This window comes from Bidens hawaiensis, unplaced genomic scaffold (genome assembly GCF_021521415.1).
Source record: "Bidens hawaiensis isolate Kalapana, Puna unplaced genomic scaffold, B.hawaiensis_p1.1 tig00020911_1, whole genome shotgun sequence".
NCBI classification, from domain to species: Eukaryota; Viridiplantae; Streptophyta; class Magnoliopsida; order Asterales; family Asteraceae; genus Bidens; species Bidens hawaiensis.
Genome location: NW_027493227.1, coordinates 253,468 through 278,131, shown reverse-complemented (window position 1 = coordinate 278,131; position 24,664 = coordinate 253,468). Strand labels below are relative to the sequence as shown.

At 38.0% G+C, this 24,664-nt stretch overlaps 1 protein-coding gene across 1 annotated transcript; it reads left to right on the top strand.

Moving 5' to 3' along the window:
- Window positions 1-21,578: 21,578 nt before the first annotated feature.
- On the top strand, window positions 21,579-23,854 carry LOC143562121 (feruloyl CoA ortho-hydroxylase F6H1-3-like). The gene is made up of 2 exons (XM_077050023.1): window positions 21,579-22,375; window positions 23,193-23,854. Exons 1-2 carry the CDS (start codon window positions 21,864-21,866, stop codon window positions 23,764-23,766), a joined length of 1,086 nt encoding a protein of 361 aa, XP_076906138.1. The 5' UTR covers window positions 21,579-21,863; the 3' UTR covers window positions 23,767-23,854.
- Window positions 23,855-24,664: the final 810 nt, after the last annotated feature.

The window sequence follows — 24,664 nt, the reverse complement described above, 5'->3', positions numbered from 1 at the left end:
AAGTTATATAATGTTTTGATTATTTGAACCAAACATAACGCTATAGCATCACAGTTATGCAACGTCGATCCCCAACCGACCGATTTGATGCTATTCCAGGCTTGATTTAAAATATTTTAAATTGTATATGATATTTACATAATTATGTTTAATTTACATAACATTATAAAATTCTTGAATCAGTCAACAGTAAACAACTATTTTTACAAGTATAATAGTTTTGAGTCTTAGAAAAACAAGGGTTCCCAGAAAATGTTAATCAAAATCATTTAAAACACTCATTGCCTCAAAAATACTCAGTAAATGTCCATAACTCTAAAGACCAAAAACCATACAAAAAATCACAAGGGTTCCCAAAAGCAACAGTGCAACAGCTGCATCCAGCTCATCACTAGTAAAACCCTCAACGTTAATAGCCACATCAGCGTTAATCGCTTCACCGATATTACCAGCCACTTCAGCGTTAACCGCTACACCAATATTACCAGCCACATCAGCGTTAACCACTCCGACGATCACACGGGTTCCCAAAAGCAACCGTGCAGTAGTTGCATCCAACTCATCACTAGTAAAACCCTCAACGTTAACAGCCACATCAGCTTTAACCGCTCGACCGATATTACCAGCCACTTCAGCGTTAACCACTACACCAATATTACCAGCCACATCAACGTTAACCACTCCACCGATATTACCAGCCACATCAGCGTTAACCGCTCCACCGATATTACCAGCCACGTCAGCGTTAACCACTCCACCGATATTAACAACCACATCAGCGTTAACCGCTCCACCGATATTAACATCCGCCTCCTCAACAATGACTGCCTCGTCGACTCTAACACCGACACCGGCATTAACCATTCCTTCACCAACAATAACCGGCTCACATCCACCAAGGTTTTCACTCGCACCAACAGCCTCATCAACATTTATCTTCTCCATTCCCAAGAAAACCCTCATCCACAACAGCCTCATCAACAATAACCTCATTTTCTTACGGATTATTCACTACAGCCTCATCTACCAGATTAACCCCATTATCTTCTTCATTCCTAAGAAACCCTCATCCACAACAACCTCATCAACAATAACCTCATTTTCTTGCGGATTATTCACAACAGTCTCATCTTTTGAAGATTATTAGTAATGGTTTGAGAAGGATGAAGAATAGAAACCGGGGTTTTCACAGTTGGTGTGTTATTGTAAGGCCCCGTTACAGGTAGCCCTACTTCCGTGTTGGATTTACTCATAAACACAGTTCTAAATATCAGAGTTAATTAAAACATTCGCGGAATATAAAAGCTTTCATAAAACATTTCATAACAAAACACATCTTGTCTTAAAACATCATTTTGTCTTTCAAAATAAACGAAACATTAAACTTATACGTCTTAAGTCTTCCGATGCCGGCTTCTTATTCAGTGCCACGTGTCTCCTCAAGCGAGCTGCCTCATCCTACTCACCTGCGTGCATACTAAAAGTCAGCTACGCTGAGTGAGTTCTAGTTAATCATACACTATACAATACACATAAACTTATATTCTTTCATTCATACTTTCATACTTTCTTTTGTATTAACTTACTTTCATATCTTACGTTATAAAGAGCATTACGCCCTACATTCCTCGAGTATTATTAGGGCTCGGTACCCTCCATCCTCGAGTATTATTAGGGCTCGGTACCCTCCTTCCTCGAGTATTATTAGGGCTCGGTACCCTCTTTCCTCGAGTATTATTAGGGCTCGGTCCCTCTTTCCTCGAATATTAGTAGGGTTCAGTTCCCTAGTTCTCGAATATTAGTAGGGTTCGATTCCCTCTTCGTTACCATGCAACCATCCTTTCCTTCTTTTATTAACTTTATCACATTCATACACATATCATACTTACCTTATACTTAGCGTTACAACCTGACAGTACGTGCAATATCCGAAGATCGTTCACGTACCGTCAAGCCATCATTCATACATATCACTTCATTCACATAAGGCATACACTTATCTCTTAGGATAAGCGTATTAACAAACATATCGAGTATGCACACAGCCCCGAAAACATAACACATAATTGGGGCTAGAAACTCACCTGAACACGGTTACGTTCACCGTTAATCGTAATCCCTTTCTTCAGTTGTGCACGGCTGACTGTATAACAAGTATACATATCAATTAACTATCACTACTCATATCATCTTTCTAGTCTTAATTACAACCCACAACGAACGGGGGTCCGGGGGCAGCGCCCCTGGCAGCGGGGTCTAGGGGCGGCAGCCCCTAGCAGGGTCCAAGGGGCAGAGCCCCTGGCTGGGGTCGAGCTGCCAGGTCAGCTTGGAAAAAATATTATTTCCATTAACTGTCTTAACACATTTTTCATTAGATTTTTAATTTATTTTCTAATCGAACTTGACTTTAGGCGAAGTTAAACCTTAGGCGAACTTAGCTTTAGGCGAAGTTAAACCTTAGGCGAACTTAGCTTTAGGCGAAGTTGTCATCAGGCGAACTTAGCTTTAGGCGAAGTTGTCATCAGGCGAACTTAGCTTTAGGCGAAGTTGTCATCAGGCGAACTTAGCTTTAGGCGAAGTTGTCATCAGGCGAACTTAGCTTTGCAGGCGAAGTTCATCAGGCGAACTTAGCTTGCAGGCGAAGTTGTCCAGCTGCAGGTACTGTTCGTTCTTAAATCCCTTAATCATCTTCGTTTCTTAACCAAATAACTCGATTTAGGTATACACGGAATCGTCTGACCAGCGCCTACAAACCCCAACCATCAAATCGACCTAACATCGATGTTTAAAGGGTGCGATTTAGGCATATAGGTTACGGGTTCTTTTATCAATCGATTAACCCATCAAATCATAACCATTTTCAGTAAGTTTAGCTTTGTTGGATTCGTTTTTACCATACAAACACAGATCTATCATTTCCATACCAATCCAAACCTAAACGAACAAGTTCTCGATATAAACGTACCGTAAATGAGTCGAACTACGAACACGAGCTGGTCTTGTTGCTTTGGTTCGTCACGACGATCTAGCACCAACAAGCTCGGGTCCTCGCCTTTGGATCTTGGTTCGGGTCGTGTGTGTTTTGGAGTGTGTTAGAGAATAAGATGGAAATGAATGATGGTTTAGGGTTTAGGGGATATTTATATCCCTTAAAGCCCATGGACCGAAGGCCCATTCTCAATTAACCCATCTCAATTAATCTAAGTCCATGATCTGTTCTTTACTCGATATTAATTAATTAATAACGCGAAATCATTAAGCGTAACTTTCTTTATTCAACATTATAAATTTTTGGATGTTACAGTTATGAAGAAAAGGATTTGAATAATACAAAGAACAAATATTGAGGGAAAAACTGTTATATTCAAAATTTCTAACAAATGACCATTCATGTTTTTAACAATATAACAATAACCCTTCATGTTTCTAAAAATGGTTAAGAAATATAATTATTTTCTTTATAACAAAAACCTCTTTACAGTTCTAAATAAAGTTCATTTAAAAGAAAAACAAAATTTAACTTTTTTTTAAATTTAAATAAGTAAAGAAAAATGTAAACTTTTTAACTATTTGATATGTAAATATAAAAATTTAGTTAAACTAGATTTTAAAATTGTTAAAAAGACTTAAAATTTGGTTTGGTTTGAATATATCTTGATCTTAGCTAGATCTAGCAAACGAAGCTAACTTGGATCCACTGATACGTTAATCAGCCGAGATTTGGTTCGAATAGATATGGATCTAAGCTTGATCGACAATCATAGCTAACTGATTCTGCATGACCCATACTAGACAACCGGATGTAGCTTGGTAGTCGGAGGGTCATGGTTGTGTAAACTGTATAAAGAGATATAAGAGTTTATGTTTAGAGGATGAGAGTTTTGAGAGTTTGAGTTTGAAATACAAAGGTAGAGAATAATAATAAGAATAGATATGGAGACTCATCGTATATTTATATTGAGAGAGAGAACGACCCATAGGTTATTCACTTTTTATATTTTGAGTAATTACAGAAATGGTCCCTGAACTAGAGGTGATTAGAGGTGGGCAAATAAACCAATTAATCGAACCAACCCGAAAAACGAACTGAAACTAAACCGGTTTGAAAACGATTATATAGAAACCGGTTTGTAACTGATTGAAACCGTTGTTTTGGAACTGGTTTGTAATTTTATCCACCAAAACCGGTCTCAAACCGGCCAAAACTGGGTAAAAAACCCGAACCGAAACCGATTATTACCTGGTCAAGAAACCGGTTTCAACCCGAACCGAAATCAATCTTAAACCGATTTCAACTTTTGTTGACCAAACTGAATCGATTTCAACCCAAACCTGTTTTGAGTTTTAAACCGGTTTGTGCACCTCTAGAGGTGATATGTGATTGGTGATATGTATCTTCTAGAGGTGCAAACGAGTCGAGCTCGAGCTCAGCTCGTTTCGAACTCTATTTTCAAAACTTGAGTTTGACTTGTGAGTATATTTTCAAGTTTGAGTTCGTCTGGTTTACTATTTATCGATTAATTTTAATATAGTTATAATTATTAATAGATATTTTTTTTCTTTATAATTTTATGTATAAAATAATATATATTATTTAGTTATTTTTATTTATTGTTTCATATTAAATATATATTTTGAAATATTACATAAACGACAGGCTTATTCAGGCTCATGAGCCGGCTCGACAGGCTCGAGCTCGATAAGTGAAGCTCAGGTTTGGGATCGTTTATTTAACGGGCTTACTTTTAAATTGACGAGTGGCTAAAGAATATACTTTAGTTGCACGATTAAAGATTTTAAACTGGATTTATTTGAGACCACCAGACAATAAACATGCAATCGGTTAACAGGTTCGATTGTGAGCCCTAATTCTCTCAACAAGGTAACCTTACTTCTCACATCGTTTCTATAAGGATTTTTACTTGAATTGAAATGCTTATTTTGTGAATTAGCGTGTATAGTTCGTTATAGTTACAAATACATACTGAAATTCACAACCAAACATTGAACCCTGACCCTATATAGTAAGAGTTGCAAGACTCTATGTGAATATATAGAATATGTACCGTATACATCGAAATGAAACCTTTTTTTTCATACTAAACAGTCGGGTGTGGTTCCAGAGGCTCATATTTGTATTCAAAGGAAGCTAGCTTTATTGAATAGAAATAGTATTCAAAGGAAGCTAGCTTTATTAGGTTTAGAAGGAAGAAAGAGAGTTTTGAGTTTGAGTAGAAGAAGAAGAGACAAAGCTTTGAGTTTGGGTGAGTTTTGGGTTTGAGAGGAAAATAGTGTATAGATTTATTTCAAATGAGACTTTTCATATTTATAATTAAATGAGACTTTTCATATTTATAATTAGAGAAAGAGAAAGCACCGCCTACTGTTTATTCATTTTTATCTTTTGAGTTATTACAAAAATGGTCCCTTAACTATTATCTTATTTTTTTAAATAACTAACAAAATAATTTTATTACAAAACAGCACTTGCAAGATTCTAGAACACCAAAATCACAATACAACAAAATTTAGGCCAAAATTATTGTGTTACAATGGGCAATTGGGCAATTCTAGCATGTGTAGTACCTGCAACCTTTTGAGAGCTGTGGAATATGTGTGTTGTACGCTAGGTGGTCCATCCTCACAATATATTTGCAGAGAATCAAGTTAGTTGTAGAAACGCGTGACAGCAACCAAAAGCTTAAAATAATATGTTATACAATATATGGCTTTTTACCTTTTTATTTTTATTTTCTAGAACGACTCGTAATATACTCATAATTAAGTCATATTGCCGCATAGATCTACGAGTTAAGTCTATGTATAGAGGAAAGCCACATTACTACCATAATACTTCTTGAGACAATCTACAATATATGCATACAAAATTTGGGATAAACTTTATACATTTAGAATGTGGCGCGTTGCGGTGGTGTGTCGACATGGATTTGGTGGTTATGTATTTGTGGTAACATAACTAAAACAAAATGGTCGATAAAAATCGACCGTTGTTGGTCTTAGGCGTTGAAACGGTGAGTCGACGCGAATTCAGTCGGTTTCGGTTACGTTCATTACGGTATTGAAACTAAAATAAAAAGGACGGTAAAACTCGGGTGTTGTTAGTCTTGGGCTTTGTGACGGCGAGTCAACATAAATTCAATCAGTTTCAATTGTGTTCATTACGGTAACGAAGCTAGAAAACATAACGTTGACGTGACACAATGCGGGACCGCCACTTGGCCAATGGGATGCCTTGCGGCACCAAGCGTCTATTTATACATGTTAGGTAATAATTATACTGTAATTTGGAATATATAATATATTACAATTCAATGTTATTTATATTAAAAGAACTGACGGTTTGTTATAAAAAAATTGATTAAACATAAACATAATAATGATGCAATGATATATATTCTATAGATATGTTATCGGTGACACGGCCTGGTATGAAATTAAGCGGGTTAGGGTTTAAGCTAAAGATGTTTGTGTAAAAACAGATCGAAACACTAATGACACAATTACATTAGTTTTATGTGAATTATGATTAATAAATATTTTGTAAATTTTGATTTTTTTAGGTTACAAAGTTATATTGTTTCTTTTCATATCCTTTGTTTTTAATTTTTTTTATCATATCTTTAGCATATGATATAATAAAACTTAAAAATAAATGAAAAAATAAATAAATATATAACCCATTATAAACAAAAACTTAACTTTTATATAAAAATTTGTTAATGAAAATACCTATAGATAAGTTGTGAACCAAATGTAAGCTATTTTATTATAATTATCTATTCTACAATTAGAATTGGTGCGAAACAATTAACCGTCACACCGACATTAACCATTCCTACACCAACAGTAACCGGTTCACATCCACCGAGGTTTTCACTCGCACCAACAGTATTTGCACGCGCATCAGCATTAATGAAAACTATGTTATTTACGGGAATATCCGGATCTTCCATATTTAATACACACACATTATTATTGACCGTCCCGTCTACATTTGCACCCGCACCCGTATCGACATCACCATTCGCGGCCACACCATCACGATTAGCACTAGTTCCAACATCCGCTTTTACACCAAGACCAAGACTAGCATTTTTACTGCGAACAGGATTAAAAAAGACAAGTTTGTTTTCTAGAACTGGAATATAGGAATATTCTGTGTTTAAGACACAACAATTAAGGGTAGAATCAATAGGCAAATTAAAGGCAGAACCAGCAGGTTATTCATTGTTATCAGCAGCAGGTTCTTGATTGTTATTAGCAGCGGGTTCTTGATTGTTATCAGCAACGGGTTCTAGAATTAGTAGGTAGTTGTGTGTTACGAAGAAGAAAGGGATTTGAATAATATGAACAAATATTGAGGGAAATACCGTTTTATTCAAAAATTTTAACAATTGGCCCTTCAAGTTTTTAACAATATAACAATCAACCATGTAAAGTCCAATCTTTTACATGTATACCTAAAGATTTAGTTATGACCAGATTTTTTTATAAATCAACAAAAAAATTATAAATTTGTTTTTAAAATATTTAAGTATAAAAAATGAATACTTGTAACAAATAAGCAACTAATTTTTAAAAAATTTACTAGAACTATAAGAATAATGTAAAGTTCAATTTTTTACATGTAAACCTAAAGATTTAGTTATGACCAGATTTTTTTTAAAAATCAACAAAATAATTACAAATATGTTTTTGAAATATTTAAGTATAAAAATGAAACCTTATAACAAATAAATAAATAATTTCAAAAAAAATTACTAGAACTATAATAATAATAATAATAATAATAATAATAATAATAATAATTACTTTCTACACAAACACAAAAGAAGAATTAAAAGTTTAAATCTTTGGTATGTAAACCTATATTATTTAATGTTAATGTACAAACATAAACACTTATATATATATATATATATATAAAAGAAAGGATTAAATATGAACCTGGTGTTTAACTGAGCTAGATCTAGCAACTAATCAGTCGGGATTTGATGGGTCCGGCGGAACAAGTCAGCTCTGATTATCGATCTTGTACAAATAGATATAGATCTAAGCTAGATCGGCAATCGGAGATGACTGATTCAGTTGGTCACATACTAGACGATGATGAAACTTGGTTGCCGGAGGCTCATGGTGGTTGTGTAAACTGTATAGAGAGATCTAAGAGGTGTTATGTTTAGAGGAAGAGAGTTTGAGATTCAAAGGTAGAGATCTCATGGTGGTTGTGTAAAATGCTAGTCCAAAGTATAAGAGAAAAGTTTGGCATGTCCTCTTGTCAGAGAGCGGTATTAGAATGCCTTTAGGCTCCTCATGCTCAAGGCTTTTTGACTGTCACCCCATCGAAGGGTTAGGCCAACACATGTCAGCAATGGAGTACCGAGCCATTCTTAAATATCGTTTAATAATCCCCCATGTTCCCAGTTGATGAGCCCTGCCCGGTCTGTCGTAAGGTGTGTTTAAATAATTTTGGTGAACATGCGGTTCATTGCAAATAACTACTGGGGTTTAAATATATACATGATTTGGTCAGGGATGTGATTTGTGATGTGTTAAAACGGGCCGGAATCTCGGCAAGAAAAGAGGCTCCTATGAATTTCTTGTCGGATCCGCGTGAAGGAATGCCTACTTTCCGACCAGCGGACATTCTTGTGTTTGGATGGGCTGGGGGAAGCATGCTTGTGTGGACGTTACTGGGGTGTCCCCTCTTGTCGGGCTTAGGGACACCGAGTTTGTTGCTAGGCAGGCCGTGCTAAAGGCAGAAGCAGGAAAAATTTGCAAAGCACGATCAGGCGTGTGTGGAGAATCAACACGCCTTCATTCCTTTTTTTTAATACATTTGGGTCTCTTGCTCCCGATGTTGCTACGTTTCTAAAAAGAGTTTATCGGTTCGTGTACAGTAACTCAACAACGCCAAAGAACGATAATTTTGTTTTCAGTAGGATCGGTTATGCCATTCAGAAGGGCGTGGCGGCACAGCTTGTTGCCCGCTTATCTGCCTCTTTATTGTAATTGGATCCTTTTGCATATTGTAATGAAATTTATTATTAAGTAAAAAAAGGTAGAGAATAATAATAATAATAATAATAATAATAATAATAGATCTGGAGACTCATCGTATGTTTATATAGAGAGGTTGAGAGAGAGAACGGGTTATAGGTTATTCACTTTTATCTTTTGAGTAATTACGAAAATAGTCCCTGAACTACATGTGATATGTGATTGGTGATATGTGTAACACCCCGACCAAAGGCGGATTATACATCGGGGCGCCACATATTGCTTCATTACTCGCGACACTATTGGTGTCAATATTTATTAATACACATTTTATCGCGCACGCGCAGCGGGGAAAATAAAGAACATAAATCAAACATAAATCAATATATTATAAATTATAATATTCAAACAACATGAACTTGTCTTGATACATTTTAATTCTAGGTCCAAAAGTAAAAACGTCCTACGTGTCCACAAGCTCCAAAACAGCTACTGCAAACCTGAACATGTGTTAAAATAAACGTCAAACACTTGCGTGTTGGTGAGAAATCAAGTTTAATAGATAATCATAGATAAACACAGTAAATCTGCGCGCAACACGTGTATGTCTAGAGTTTAACAAGGGTGTAATCAGATTGTGATCAAGCCTAAGATAGTTCATAGATCATAGTTCAATCCATGCTCCCAATTGAGCATAAAAACGAGAAAACATCTGTGCAAGTGTAAACAAAGAAAACCGTAAACGATAGGTCTCCCGTGTTCAACTAATGGTACCAACGGAACTGCGGAATAGGCCGAACAAAGCGGTTAATGATACACACATACAAATAAACAGCCAAGTAAACGTCCTCAACACATGGGATACTGCGCGACTAAAGTTCATAAACAAGTTTAAGACTCAAGTTTTGTATGAACACATGAACATCCCAAAGCATTTAAAATAAAAAGGGATTAGATACGAGATAACTCACATGATAAACGATGCGGTGTAAGATAAAGCAAGAACCAACTTTAAACAAGCACAAGTTAACCTATAAATAAGATTATTGTTTTAATGATCTGTTTTAAGTCTTGATTATAAGTTAGCATAATTAATAAGTAAATTATTATATATAATATATATATATTACCGGAAAAGCAGGGAAGAACAGGGAGGAAGACGGAGGCAGGAGAGGAAGACGGCAGAGAGAGCAAGGAGCAAGAGAACAGGAGAGATTAAGTGTTTGTGTGTGATGTGTTATGAAAATATTATTATTATTTATAGGAAAACCCTAGGAGACACAAACCCTAGAAAAAGGGGAAAAGATCTCAAAAAGTAAAAGAAAAGATATCAACGGTAAAAAGTTCTGAAAAGTAAAGATATCAAAAGATATGGCAGCTGCAGGGGGCAAGATAAAGCTGACAGCGAACAGTAAAAAGGCATGGGCAGGTCAGATAAAGGTACTGGTCAAGCATGGCAAAAGCAGATCTCAAAAGATAATGTCAGTCACTTTTTCTACCAACCAATGGGGGTTGGTACGCATGCTGCGCCGAAAGTAACTATTCAGACATAAAGCAGATTAGGTCAACAGCTCAAAAGATAAGACAACACAAAAGCAAACGGCTAGATTTAAACAGAAGATACAAGAGTTAAGCGCGGGAAGGCTGAGTGCGCGAGCGCGAAGGCTGGCACAACATTCCTTAGCGTACTGCGGGAAGAATCACAAATCCTTAGCGTGCTGCGTGAAGAACAAGAATTCTAAGCGCATCGCGGGAAGAACATACATTCTTAGCGCATTGCGGGAAGAACATGCATTCTTAGCGTGCTGCGAGAAGAGTTCTCTTCACGCATCGCAGGAACAAGATGTCTTCACGCAGGCTTCCATGTAAGGAGTCTGGCGCGTGGAGCTGCAGACATCCTTAGGCGGGAAGAACCAAAGGACAAGCAAAGAGGAGGGAAACAAGGCGTAAGGGCGGGACGGCGACAAGAGGGAAAAGAAGGCGGAAAGAGAGAAGGAAGAGGGACGGGACGGCGGAAAGAAAGAGAGAGAAAGAGGCGGGAAGGAAATATATATTATTATTATTAAAAATAAAATATAAGTATAAATATTAAATAATAAAAGAGAGATCGGGTCAGAGAAACGGGTACCTGGGTCGGGTCGGATCAGGGCAGATGTCACAGTCTCCCCTACTTTAAGAAATTTCGTCCCGAAATTTATCTCGAAGTAGGTTGCGCAGAGAACAGGTGCGGGTACTTGATCTTCATTTGATCTTCCCTTTCCCATGTAAACTCGGCTCCGCGCTTGGACTCCCAGCGAACTTTCACGATAGGGATACGACTGCGCTTGGTTTGCTTAACCTCGCGATCCATAATCTCAACAGGCTTCTCAATGAAATGCATGGATTCATCAACTTGAACTTCATCAAGTGGGATGTGAAGGTTCTCGTCAGCTAAACACTTCTTGAGATTGGAAACATGGAACGTTGGATGCACATTACTGAGCGCGAGCGGCAGGTCAAGTCTGTAGGCAACTTTTCCCACACGCGCGAGAATCTTGAATGGACCAACATAACGAGGAGCAAGCTTACCCTTCTTCCCAAAGCGGACAACACCTTTCCAAGGCGACACTTTGAGGAGAACAAGATCACCAACTTGAAATTCGAGAGGCTTTCGCCTACGATCTGCGTAACTCTTCTGTCGGCTTCTGGCAGTCAGCAAATGATCACGGATCTTGGCGATTTTATCGGTTGTCTCTTGAACAAGTTCGGGTCCTGTGATTTGAGTTTCACCCACTTCGCTCCAACAAATCGGGGAGCGGCATTTACGACCGTAAAGTGCTTCAAATGGGGCCATACCGATACTGGAATGATAGCTGTTGTTATAAGAAAACTCGATCAAAGGCAGGTGTGAATCCCAATTACCTCCAAAATCAAGAACACAAGATCGGAGCATATCCTCAAGAGTTTGAATAGTTCGCTCAGACTGACCGTCAGTCTGAGGATGATATGCCGTACTCATGTCCAAGCGAGTTCCTAGCGCAGATTGGAGAGATTTCCAAAAGCGAGATATAAAACGGCCATCGCGATCGGATATGATGCTCAAAGGAGTACCATGGCGGCAGACGATTTCCTTGACATAAAGCTGCGCGAGATGCTCAACACGGTAGTTTTCACGAATGGGCAGAAAGTGAGCAGACTTAGTCAATCGATCCACTATTACCCAAATGCTATCATGTTTGCTTGCTGTCAAAGGTAACTTGGTAATAAAGTCCATCGCTACACATTCCCATTTCCACGTAGGTATTTCAGGTTGTTCGAGCAAACCAGATGGGCGTTGGTGTTCAGCTTTTACTTTAGAACAAGTCAGGCATCTAGCTACGAACACAGCAATATCCTTTTTCATGCCAGGCCACCAATAAGTAATGCGCAAATCCTTGTACATCTTATCAGCGCCAGGATGAATAGAATACCGAGATTTATGAGCTTCACTCAGGATATCGGCGCGAAGATTCTCATCAAAGGGGATCCAGATGCGATTGAGATAGCAGAGAATTCCACTCAGATTAGGCACAAAATGTGCTTCCGCGCCACACGCTAACTCGGCGCGAAGATTACCATTACTGATGGATGCGCGCTGCGCGTCACGAATGCGCGATTCAAGGTTGCTTTGAATCGGCGCGAAGTGAAGCTGGGTGCGCGGCAAGATACAGTTAAGCTGGCAGGGTTTTCGGCTGAGCGCATCGGCTACCACATTAGCCTTACCAGGATGATACCGGATCTCACAATCGTAATCGCTGATGAGTTCGTTCCATCGGCGTTGCCTCATGTTAAGTTCCTTTTGATCAAAGATATGCTGAAGGCTTTTATGGTCAGTGTAGAGGATACACTTAGTACCATAAAGGTAGTGTCTCCAGATCTTCAAGGCAAAAACAACTGCACCAAGCTCGAGGTCGTGAGTTGTATAATTCTTTTCATGAACCTTAAGTTGCCTTGATGCGTAAGCGATAACCTTGCCTCGTTGCATAAGAACACAACCGAGACCTTGGTTGGAGGCATCGCAATACACGACAAAATCATCATTACCCTCAGGTAGTGCAAGAACAGGAGCTTCACACAACAAACGCTTGAGCGTTAGAAAGGCTTCTTCTTGCTTCGAGCCCCAAATATACGGTTTACCTTTGTGCGTCAGAGCTGTTAAAGGCAAAGCGATCTTCGAGAAGTTCGAAATAAAGCGCCGGTAATAACCAGCTAAGCCTAGAAAGGAACGGATCTCAGAAGGAGAGGATGGCGTAATCCAGTTCTTGATTGCTTCAATCTTGGATGGGTCGACATGAATACCCATCTTGTTTACAACATGACCAAGAAACTGTACTTCATCAGACCAGAATTCACACTTGGAAAGCTTAGCATAGAGCTGCTCGGTTCGAAGCTTCTGCAACACCAACCGAAGATGTTGCTCATGCTCGGCCTTGGTCTTAGAATACACCAGAACATCATCGATAAACACGATCACGAATTTATCCAAGAAAGGCCTACACACCCGATTCATTAGATCCATGAAAACGGCGGGTGCGTTGGTTAGACCGAAGGACATGACCAAGAATTCAAAATGGCCATAACGAGTTCGGAAAGCAGTCTTCGGAACATCTTCATCGCGGATACGCAACTGATGATAACCAGAACGGAGATCAATCTTCGAGAAACAGGAGGCACCTTGGAGTTGATCAAAAAGGTCGTCAATACGCGGTAAGGGATACCGGTTTTTAATGGTGAGTTTGTTCAACTCGCGGTAATCAATACACATGCGAAACGATCCATCTTTCTTTTTAACGAACAACACCGGAGCACCCCAGGGCGAAGAGCTAGGGCGAATGAATCCTTTAGCAGTCAACTCTTGAAGTTGGCTGGCCAATTCTTGCATCTCAGCGGGTGCAAGACGGTAAGGAGATTTAGCAACGGGGGAAGCACCAGGGACAAGATCAATACGGAACTCGACTTCACGAGCGGGAGGGATACCAGGAAGATCATCAGGAAAAACTTCAGGGAAATCACGCACAACAGGGATATCGCGAAGCTTCTTTCCTTCATCGGGTTTAACCACATGGGCTAGAAATGCAACACACTTCTTCCGCATGAGTCTTTGGGCTTCGGCGCAAGACATAAGCTTAAGACCACTGGAGGGTTTTTCGCCGTAGATGTGAAGATCACCATTTTCTCGAGGAATGCGAATCAACTTCTTGGCGCAAATAACTTCGGCGCGATTCTTCGAGAGCCAGTCCATACCAATGATAACATCAAAGCTTCCAAGAGGCATAGGGATGAGGTCGATCAGAAAATCGTTTTCGTTAAGGTTAAGCGTGCAATCTTTAATTACCGAGTTTATTAAAACAGTTTCGCCATTAGCCAATTCAACTGAAAAATCTTCTTTTAAATCGTTGCGCGGTCGCGCAAGCTTCCGCTCAAAGGCGCGAGAGATAAAACTTCTATCGGCGCCAGTATCAAAAAGCATAGATGCATAAAATCCGTTAAGCAAAAATGTACCATTAACTACGTCATTATTCGCTTGCGCTTGGTGCGCGGTTATGTTAAAAGCTCGGCCACGCGTCACTTGGTTCGAAATTTGGTTCACCGGATTCGCTTGAGTAATCTGAACTTGTAGCCTTGGGCACGCGTTCCGGAAATGACTTGGATCACCGCAGTTAAAGCACGATCTGGGTCGTGGGTTTTGGTAAGTTGGCTGTGGGTTCTGCGGGTAGGCTGGTGGTGTTGGCGCAATCGGATTGGAGGGAGGGGTTCTACAGTACTCAACGGAGTGACCTACGCGGCCACATCGGTTACATTGTCGACACGGGACTTGAGGTGGGTGATGAAGTCTACAGGTTGGGCAAAAGGGTTGGTTTCCTGTGTAAGGCTTCTTAGTTGGCGGGGGCAGGAAGTGCTGGATTGGTTAAGGCATAGTTGTGGACTACAGGAGGTGCTGGGTAGGTTGACAGTGGGTTAGGCGCGTAAACTGGAGGTTGGTAAGCGGGTTGCTGGACAATGGGCGGGTTGGTAAGCGCATAGGCTTGTCTGCGCCTACGTTTCTGGTTATGGTTTGAGGGTTCTGGTTTGGTTTCTGTTGGTTCAGGGACAGTCTTGGGGGGTTTGGTCTTCTCAGTTCCCCGCAGGAACAGGGTTCCTGCTCTGACATGGTTGTCGCTGAGCACAGCGGCCAATTCGATGGCGTCAGAGAGAGTTACTGGGTTTCTGGCCCATACAGAATCTTGAATTTCCATGGGGAGACCCCCAAGGAATTTCTCGATGGCTCGGCGGGAAGGGGTAACAAGGTGAGGGACCAGTAAGCTTAGCTCGTGGAAGCGCGTCGCGTACTCGCGCGCTTCACCGCTGTATTGCTTCAAGTTCCAGAATTCTTCCTCCAGGCGCTTAACTTCGTTGGGAGGGCAGAATTCTCGCGTAAGAATTTCCTTGAATTCCTCCCATGTCATGCTAGAAGCAGCCTCTGCGCCACGCGCATGAGTTACTCCATTCCACCATGTAAGCGCTCTGGATTCCAGGACACTGGAAGCATATAGGGTTCGTCTTTCCGAGGGGCATTGGGTATGGAGGAAAGCGTTTTCAATCTTCTCAAGCCATTGGAGCATCACGGTGGCTCCTTCAAGACCTGTGAACTTCGGAGGGTTACCCGCATTAAAGGACTTAATGTTATAACTGGAGGTATTAGCATTGTTTTGGCTCAAAGCTTGGGCTATTGCGGCGGCCATTTCCTGGGAACGTTGCTGTCTACGCATGCGCGAGGCTTCTCTTCTCTGAAATCGGCGAGATAGCGGAGGCATTCTATATAAAAATTTTTAATTTTAGTTAATATCTTGGTTTTAGCGCAAAGTTTTAATCTTATAAAGCTTGGTTTCACGGAGTTAGATGCTATCAAAAGTTAAAGTAAAATAAATGACCCCATATGCAGACTTAATAAAGGTAACAAATTCAAATCAGAAATCGACAATTCATGCATCACCATGACTTTCCGAATTCCCAATTTAAAATATACGAGTAAACGAGTATTGGAGATTGACGATTCATGTATCACCATGACTTTCCAATCTTCAATATAAAATATACAAGAAAATGAGTATTGGAGGTTGACAATTCATGTATCACCATGACTTTTCAAGTCTCCAACCTCAGAACATAATCGTAAATGGAAATTGAAAATCAACTATTCATGTATCACCATGACTTTTCGGATTTTCAAATCCCACAAACGAATATGTAAGTAAAATCAATAAAAATCGAAATTCAACCAAAATCGAAGTATCGCGAAATAGAACATAAAATCATATACTGCGCAAGTGCGAGCATATTCATAAATAACGAGTAATTAACAATAAGCGCGCAAACATGAGATTTCTCTCATGCGCGAGAAGGGACTCTTAGGTATTCTAGGCCGTTACGTCTAACCACCTATCCTAAAGTCAACGAGCTCTGATACCAATCTGTAACACCCCGACCAAAGGCGGATTATACATCGGGGCGCCACATATTGCTTCATTACTCGCGACACTATTGGTGTCAATATTTATTAATACACATTTTATCGCGCACGCGCAGCGGGGAAAATAAAGAACATAAATCAAACATAAATCAATATATTATAAATTATAATATTCAAACAACATGAACTTGTCTTGATACATTTTAATTCTAGGTCCAAAAGTAAAAACGTCCTACGTGTCCACAAGCTCCAAAACAGCTACTGCAAACCTGAACATGTGTTAAAATAAACGTCAAACACTTGCGTGTTGGTGAGAAATCAAGTTTAATAGATAATCATAGATAAACACAGTAAATCTGCGCGCAACACGTGTATGTCTAGAGTTTAACAAGGGTGTAATCAGATTGTGATCAAGCCTAAGATAGTTCATAGATCATAGTTCAATCCATGCTCCCAATTGAGCATAAAAACGAGAAAACATCTGTGCAAGTGTAAACAAAGAAAACCGTAAACGATAGGTCTCCCGTGTTCAACTAATGGTACCAACGGAACTGCGGAATAGGCCGAACAAAGCGGTTAATGATACACACATACAAATAAACAGCCAAGTAAACGTCCTCAACACATGGGATACTGCGCGACTAAAGTTCATAAACAAGTTTAAGACTCAAGTTTTGTATGAACACATGAACATCCCAAAGCATTTAAAATAAAAAGGGATTAGATACGAGATAACTCACATGATAAACGATGCGGTGTAAGATAAAGCAAGAACCAACTTTAAACAAGCACAAGTTAACCTATAAATAAGATTATTGTTTTAATGATCTGTTTTAAGTCTTGATTATAAGTTAGCATAATTAATAAGTAAATTATTATATATAATATATATATATTACCGGAAAAGCAGGGAAGAACAGGGAGGAAGACGGAGGCAGGAGAGGAAGACGGCAGAGAGAGCAAGGAGCAAGAGAACAGGAGAGATTAAGTGTTTGTGTGTGATGTGTTATGAAAATATTATTATTATTTATAGGAAAACCCTAGGAGACACAAACCCTAGAAAAAGGGGAAAAGATCTCAAAAAGTAAAAGAAAAGATATCAACGGTAAAAAGTTCTGAAAAGTAAAGATATCAAAAGATATGGCAGCTGCAGGGGGCAAGATAAAGCTGACAGCGAACAGTAAAAAGGCATGGGCAGGTCAGATAAAGGTACTGGTCAAGCATGGCAAAAGCAGATCTCAAAAGATAATGTCAGTCACTTTTTCTACCAACCAATGGGGGTTGGTACGCATGCTGCGCCGAAAGTAACTATTCAGACATAAAGCAGATTAGGTCAACAGCTCAAAAGATAAGACAACACAAAAGCAAACGGCTAGATTTAAACAGAAGATACAAGAGTTAAGCGCGGGAAGGCTGAGTGCGCGAGCGCGAAGGCTGGCACAACATTCCTTAGCGTACTGCGGGAAGAATCACAAATCCTTAGCGTGCTGCGTGAAGAACAAGAATTCTAAGCGCATCGCGGGAAGAACATACATTCTTAGCGCATTGCGGGAAGAACATGCATTCTTAGCGTGCTGCGAGAAGAGTTCTCTTCACTCATCGCAGGAACAAGATGTCTTCACGCAGGCTTCCATGTAAGGAGTCTGGCGCGTGGAGCTGCAGACATCCTTAGGCGGGAAGAACCAAAGGACAAGCAAAGAGGAGGGAAACAAGGCGTAAGGGCGGGACGGCGACAAGAGGGAAAAGAAGGCGGAAAGAGAGAAGGAAGAGGGACGGGACGGCGGAAAGAAAGAGAGAGAAAGAGGCGGGAAGGAAATATATATTATTATTATTAAAAATAAAATATAAGTATAAATATTAAATAATAAAAGAGAGATCGGGTCAGAGAAACGGGTACCTGGGTCGGGTCGGATCAGGGCAGATGTCACAATATGTATCTTCTGGATAGGCTTAAACGAACACAAATGTTCATTTTTAAATAATCGAACATGAACATAAATATTTGTTCGATTAAGTGTCCGTATTCGTTTAAAGTTAAATGAACGAATACGAACACGCCCTTGTTCGTGTTCATTCAATTCGTTTACATGCTTTCATTATTCACATTGATGAATACATCGGTCTTAATCTCGAGGCTCTGTCGATTTTATTTATGTCCGTTTGTGTTCGTGAACCTTTTGTGAGCACATTGATTTCCATAATGAACGAACACGAACATAAAATCCCGTTCGGTAAGTTTTCATGAACCTTTCGTGAACACATTATTTCCTTAACGAATTACGAACAAGGACAAGGCCTTGTTCGTGTTCGTTTGGTTCATTTACAGCCTGCTTCTAGAGATGCAAACGAGTCGAGCTTAAGCTCTATTTCAAAACTCGAGTTTGGCTCATGAATAGATTTTCAAGTTTGAGTTCGTCTCGTTTATTATTTTTTGATTATTTTTAATATAGTTATAGTTATGAATATATATTGTTTCTTTATAATTTTATGTATAAATAATATAATTATTTGTTTTTATTTATTGTTTCATAACATCTTATATTAATTATAATTATTAAATATATATTTTGAAAAATTATAAAAACGATAGGCTTATTTAGGCTCACGAGTCGGCTCGAGCTCGATAAGTGGAAACTTGGGTTTGGGAACGTTTATTAAATGAGCTTACTTTTAGGTTGACGAATGGAACTCCTTGACCAGTGGTTAAAGAATATACTTTAGTTGCGCGATTAAAGATTTAAACTGGATTTATTTGAGACCACTGGACAACAAACATGCAATCGGTTATAGGTTCAATTGTGAGCCTTAATTCTCTCAACAAGGCAACCTTACTTCTCACATCGTCTCTGTAAGGAATTTTAATTGAATTGAAATGCTTTTTTTGTGAATTAGCGTGTATAGTTCGTTATAGTTACAAATACATACTGAAATTCACAACCAAACATTGAACCCTAACCTATATAGCAAGAGTTGCAAGTGAATATATAGAATTTATATCAAACGAGGTATACATCGAAATGAAACCTTTTTTTTCATAAATGGTTTAGTTTACTATTATCAAAATGTACTCTTTGTTTGTCTTAACGTGTTTATATAACTCTTTTTGATAACATATCCTTGATTAAAAGAAAAACGGTTTTATTTTGTACTTTTGTAGTCCTATATGCATTGTATATACAAGTACAATAATTATATATATAAGTACGGTAATTATGAATTACATCATAGAGTAATTACATAATTACTCTATGATGTAATTACATAACTCTGTTTGTATATGTAATTACTCTACCCAATTCTCACAATTAGCACGCTAATATCATTTGTACGTTATCTTTCCCCCATATGTATATACGTGGTTTGAGCATAGACATGACTCGCAACTTCTAACACAAAATGACACAAATATTAACGAGTTTAGGCTTGAGATTAACATGTTTCGTCTTAAACAGGTCGACCAGTTGATAAATGTGTCCTAACAAAGGCTTATTAACCAATTTGTTAATAATAATAACATATCCTTTATTATTATTATTATTATTATTATTATTGCATCAAATTAATTGAACAACAACAAAATGCAATCTTGGTTGGAAAAACAAAGTCATATTAAACATCAATTCAAACAAAATGTGGAATTTTTAAGTCAAAATTAAATATCAACTAGTAATTTACTCGCGCTTTGCGCGAACCCGGGAGTTGCATTGATGAGTTTTGAGAATTCGGTCAGTATTGTTTACGTTCATAAATATTCGTCAAATTAACATACTTAGAATAAAACCTTAAAAATATGGCGCCACTTTTATAGCGTAGGGTAAAACAATGTTTATTCCGAGTTGCGATGGTGCGGCGACAAGAATTTGGTAGGTATCAGTTACGTTGGTAACGATACCATAAATTCGTCGAACTAATATATAAAAGATTAACGTATTTAAACAAAATATTTAAAACGACGTGTATTTGGTCGGTAAAACTCTAGTGTTAGAAAACTCAAGCGTTGTTGGTCCCTGGCGTTGAGAAAGTGAGTCGAAATGAATTCGATCGGTTTCGGTTACGTTCGTTATGATACTAGAACTAAAAAATATAAAAAAAATCGAGGTGGACAGGTGAGGTGGCGCCGGTCGGTAAAACCCGGACATTGGCAAAAGCCGAGTCTTGCCAGTCCCGACTTTGAGGCAGCGAGTATATACAATATCAGTCATTTCGTTATATTCGTTACGGTACCAAAATTAAAATATATGAAAAAAATAAAAATAAATAGCATGGTCCAGTGACCGAGCATCATATGGCCCAACCAAAATACTACGGCCCCAAGTTTGTGTTTTACTATATATAGATAATAATATGCACTGTAGCGGCAACACAAAATAATAATAATAATAATAATAATAATAATTCATACACCTAAATATATTGGGATGGTGTTCCAATGATAGAGGCAAAGCCTCTAAAAACACCTAAGATTTGTGAAGGTTCTGGGTTCAAATTTCACTTTCAACAAGGGATTAAGAAATTTGCCTTTCAAAAAAAATATATAATGTTTCGATTATGTGAACCAAATATAACGTTATAGCATCACCGTTACCTCAACGTTCAAGCCTTCAAGGCATGATTGTAGATTAGTTTATAAAAGATAAATCAGATATATTAGATTAAATCATTAAAATATATTTACGGAAAAAAAAAAGAAAATAAAAAGAATTCATATCAGCTTTAATTAATCATACATTTATTTAATAATATTAATAACACGAAATATAAACCGTTCCTTTAACAAACCAACCGGAGTGTGTATAGCCACCTCACTGATTAATTTTGGACTAGTCGGCCAATTAATTAAGTCAATGGTTGAATCCGGTGAAAATCGCAATTAGTCGGGACTTAGTCAACATTTTTCTGGCGAAGTTCCGGCCAAATTCGACGGTTTCCGATGATGTTCCAGCCAAATTCAACGGTTTTCAATGAGATTATTGCCAATTTCCAGCTAAAATGTATATATACGTATATATAAAAATGAAAATTACATATAATAATGTATGTGTATATATATAATTGAAAAGTTTATATTAAAGTCCGATATGATTAATTCCGACTAATCATTAGTCCCCATCCCACCGCCCGACTACCAACTATCGATTTCTACACCACTGGAATTTAATTAATCAAACATTTATTTAATAATATTAATAACACGAAATATAAACTGTTCCTTTCACAAACCAACCGGAATGTGTATAGCCATGTATATGCATGTCACAAGGCATGAATACTGCTACTTATTATATTTTATCTTCCACTAGATTTTATATATAAATAGTAACCAAACTAACTAAACAAAACCATCACATTAATTAACACACTAGCTTCTTGAACCATGGCTCCATCAATCTCCACTATCCACTCAACCCCACTCAACATTCTTGACTTTGTAGTGAACAAAGGTCATGGGGTCAAAGGATTATCCGACCTGGGGATCAAGACATTACCATACCAGTACATTCAACCGCCACAAGAGCGGTTTGATCATACAACCAACGAAGAATTTAATAAAGATTCCATCCCGGTTATTGACTTGTCGAATTGGGATAATCCAAAGGTAACAAAAGTGGTATGTGATGCCGCGCAAAAATGGGGATTTTTTCAAATAATAAACCATGGAGTTCCCATGCATGTTCTTGAAAATGTGAAAGATGCAACTCATAAGTTTTATGAGTTGCCAGCTGAAGAAAAGCTGAAATACTCGAAAGAGCAATCGGTTACCAATAGTGTCCGGTTTGGTACGAGCTTTACTCCTGAAGCGGAGAAAGCGCTCGAGTGGAAGGATTATCTTAGCTTGTTCTTTGTTTCTGATGATGAGGCTGCTTCCCTTTGGCCTCCAGTTTGTAGGTAAAAGTATATTTGTTTAATTTAGAGTTAAGTTAATGTAAATATTAATCCACTTATGGTATGTAGTATATATGAAGAAAACATGTCAATAAGTATGTTATGCTAACTATGAACTTTGAAAATCTCACTAGAAGTAGGGGTGCAAATGAGTCGAGCCAAGCCTGAGCTCGACTAGGCTTGAGCTCTGCTCATTTAACTTACACAGAGCTAGACCTCAGCTCGTTTCGAGTTCTATTTTCAAAGCTCGAGCTTGGTTCGTGAGTAGATTTTCAACCTCGAGTTCAAAAAAATGTTATTTTTTTATATAATTATAATTATTTTAATATTTTATTCCTGTTATAGTTTTATGTATAAAATAATATATCAGTTTGAGCCCCAAGTAGCTCGCGAGCAGCTCGCATCGGTCGATCTTTTTAACGAGCTTATCTCAAATAGTTCGCGAGCAGCTCGACTCATTTGCAACCTAACTAGAAGCCAGTTAAAAGTTTTTACTAAAAATCAGGTATTATAAGATTTAAAATTGTAACTAGTACTCATTTTGAGGTAACAAAACTTCATGATTAGTAAAATTTGCATAATTGTATAACCTTATTTTAAACAAATTGTAAGTAAATATAACAACAAAAAATAGCATTTATTAATCTATAAGTTTTTGTTGATTAGTTAATCATAGGAGATGGAAGTGATAAATTATATAAGTGATAAAAGTAACTAGGTTTGATAATTAAATAAGTGTATCACATTTGACACATCTAGTTAGTGTTATACTTGACATGCGCAATAAAGTTTCATATGTAAAGTATCTTTGTCACCTCAGGAATCAAGCTTTGGAATATATAAAGAGTTCCGAAACCGTTGTCAAGAAGTTGCTCAAGATACTGATGAATGGACTAAACGTAAAAGAAATCGACGAAACTAAAGAGTCGATTCTAATGGGATCAAAGAGGATCAACCTTAACTACTATCCAAAATGCCCTAACCCTGAGCTCACTGTAGGTGTGGGCCGTCATTCAGACGTATCCACACTCACAATACTACTTCAAGATGACATTGGGGGGCTATACGTACGAAACATAGATTCTATGAAATGGGTTCATGTCCCTCCGGTGAGCGGATCTTTGGTAATCAACGTTGGAGACGCACTTCAAATCATGAGTAACGGTAAGTACAAAAGCGTTGAGCATCGTGTAATTGCTAATGGAAATGATAACAGGATTTCTGTCCCGATATTTGTCAACCCGAGGCCTAGTGACATTATTGGACCATTGGCGGAAGTGATTGAGAGCGGAGAGAAACCGATCTATAAAAATGTACTCTACTCGGATTATGTCAAGCATTTTTTTAGAAAGGCTCATGATGGGAAGGCCACAGTTGATTTTGCAAAGGTGTGAAACAAAACAATATGTTTTTTTGTTTTGTTTTTTGTTTTATGAATAAAGAGTAAAGAATAAATGAGTGATATATGTAATGTATGGAGAATCAAGCTTGTATAAGCTTGTGATACATAGTATATGAAATCAACGTATTTAAACTTTCAATTTGTTACTAGTATAGTTTTGTTACTTCTATTTTGGGTGCGATAGTTTATTGTACACCATGCTTAACCTTAGCAGAGTATTGATAAAGTATGTGAGTTTGATCGCTATACAAAAAAGTTCACTTTGTCGATCTAGGTTGGCCGGGTTACACAAACAACTATTATTAAGTTTTTATTAAGAAAAAAAAAATCAAACATCTTAGCCGATCGGATCAAGTGTTGCATACGGATTTTTGACTAATATGTCTCTCTCAAAGTCTCAATATAAGAGTAAAGAGACCACAATTATAAACCCAAATAAACAAACTAATATAATACAATCTATACAATATTATGTAGCTCGGTCATATATAAACCAGTTGATAATAACATTCAATAAAACTACCAAAAACTATTCATAGTTTATAAAATATTTGTATTGTTTATGTATAATCTAGATCACAACAGTCAGTGTATAATGTGTATACGTGTAAGTGCATGCGCATGTGTATGTGTGTATATGCATTAGTAAATAAGTGTTGGTACGTAGAACTGTCCAATGGGTCCGAACTGGCCTAGAACCGATTGTGCAGAAAAATGTGAACCGAAAATCAACCATGAATGGTAAGGTCGGTCTCGGGTTGATGGGTCTTGCAAGGCAAGTACCATCAGGTTTCAGGTCAAGGTTGAAATAGTGAGTTGTTTGATGTGTTACCATTCTACCGAGTGTAATTATCGGAGCTCACACAGACGTGCAAAACACTTTTCATTTG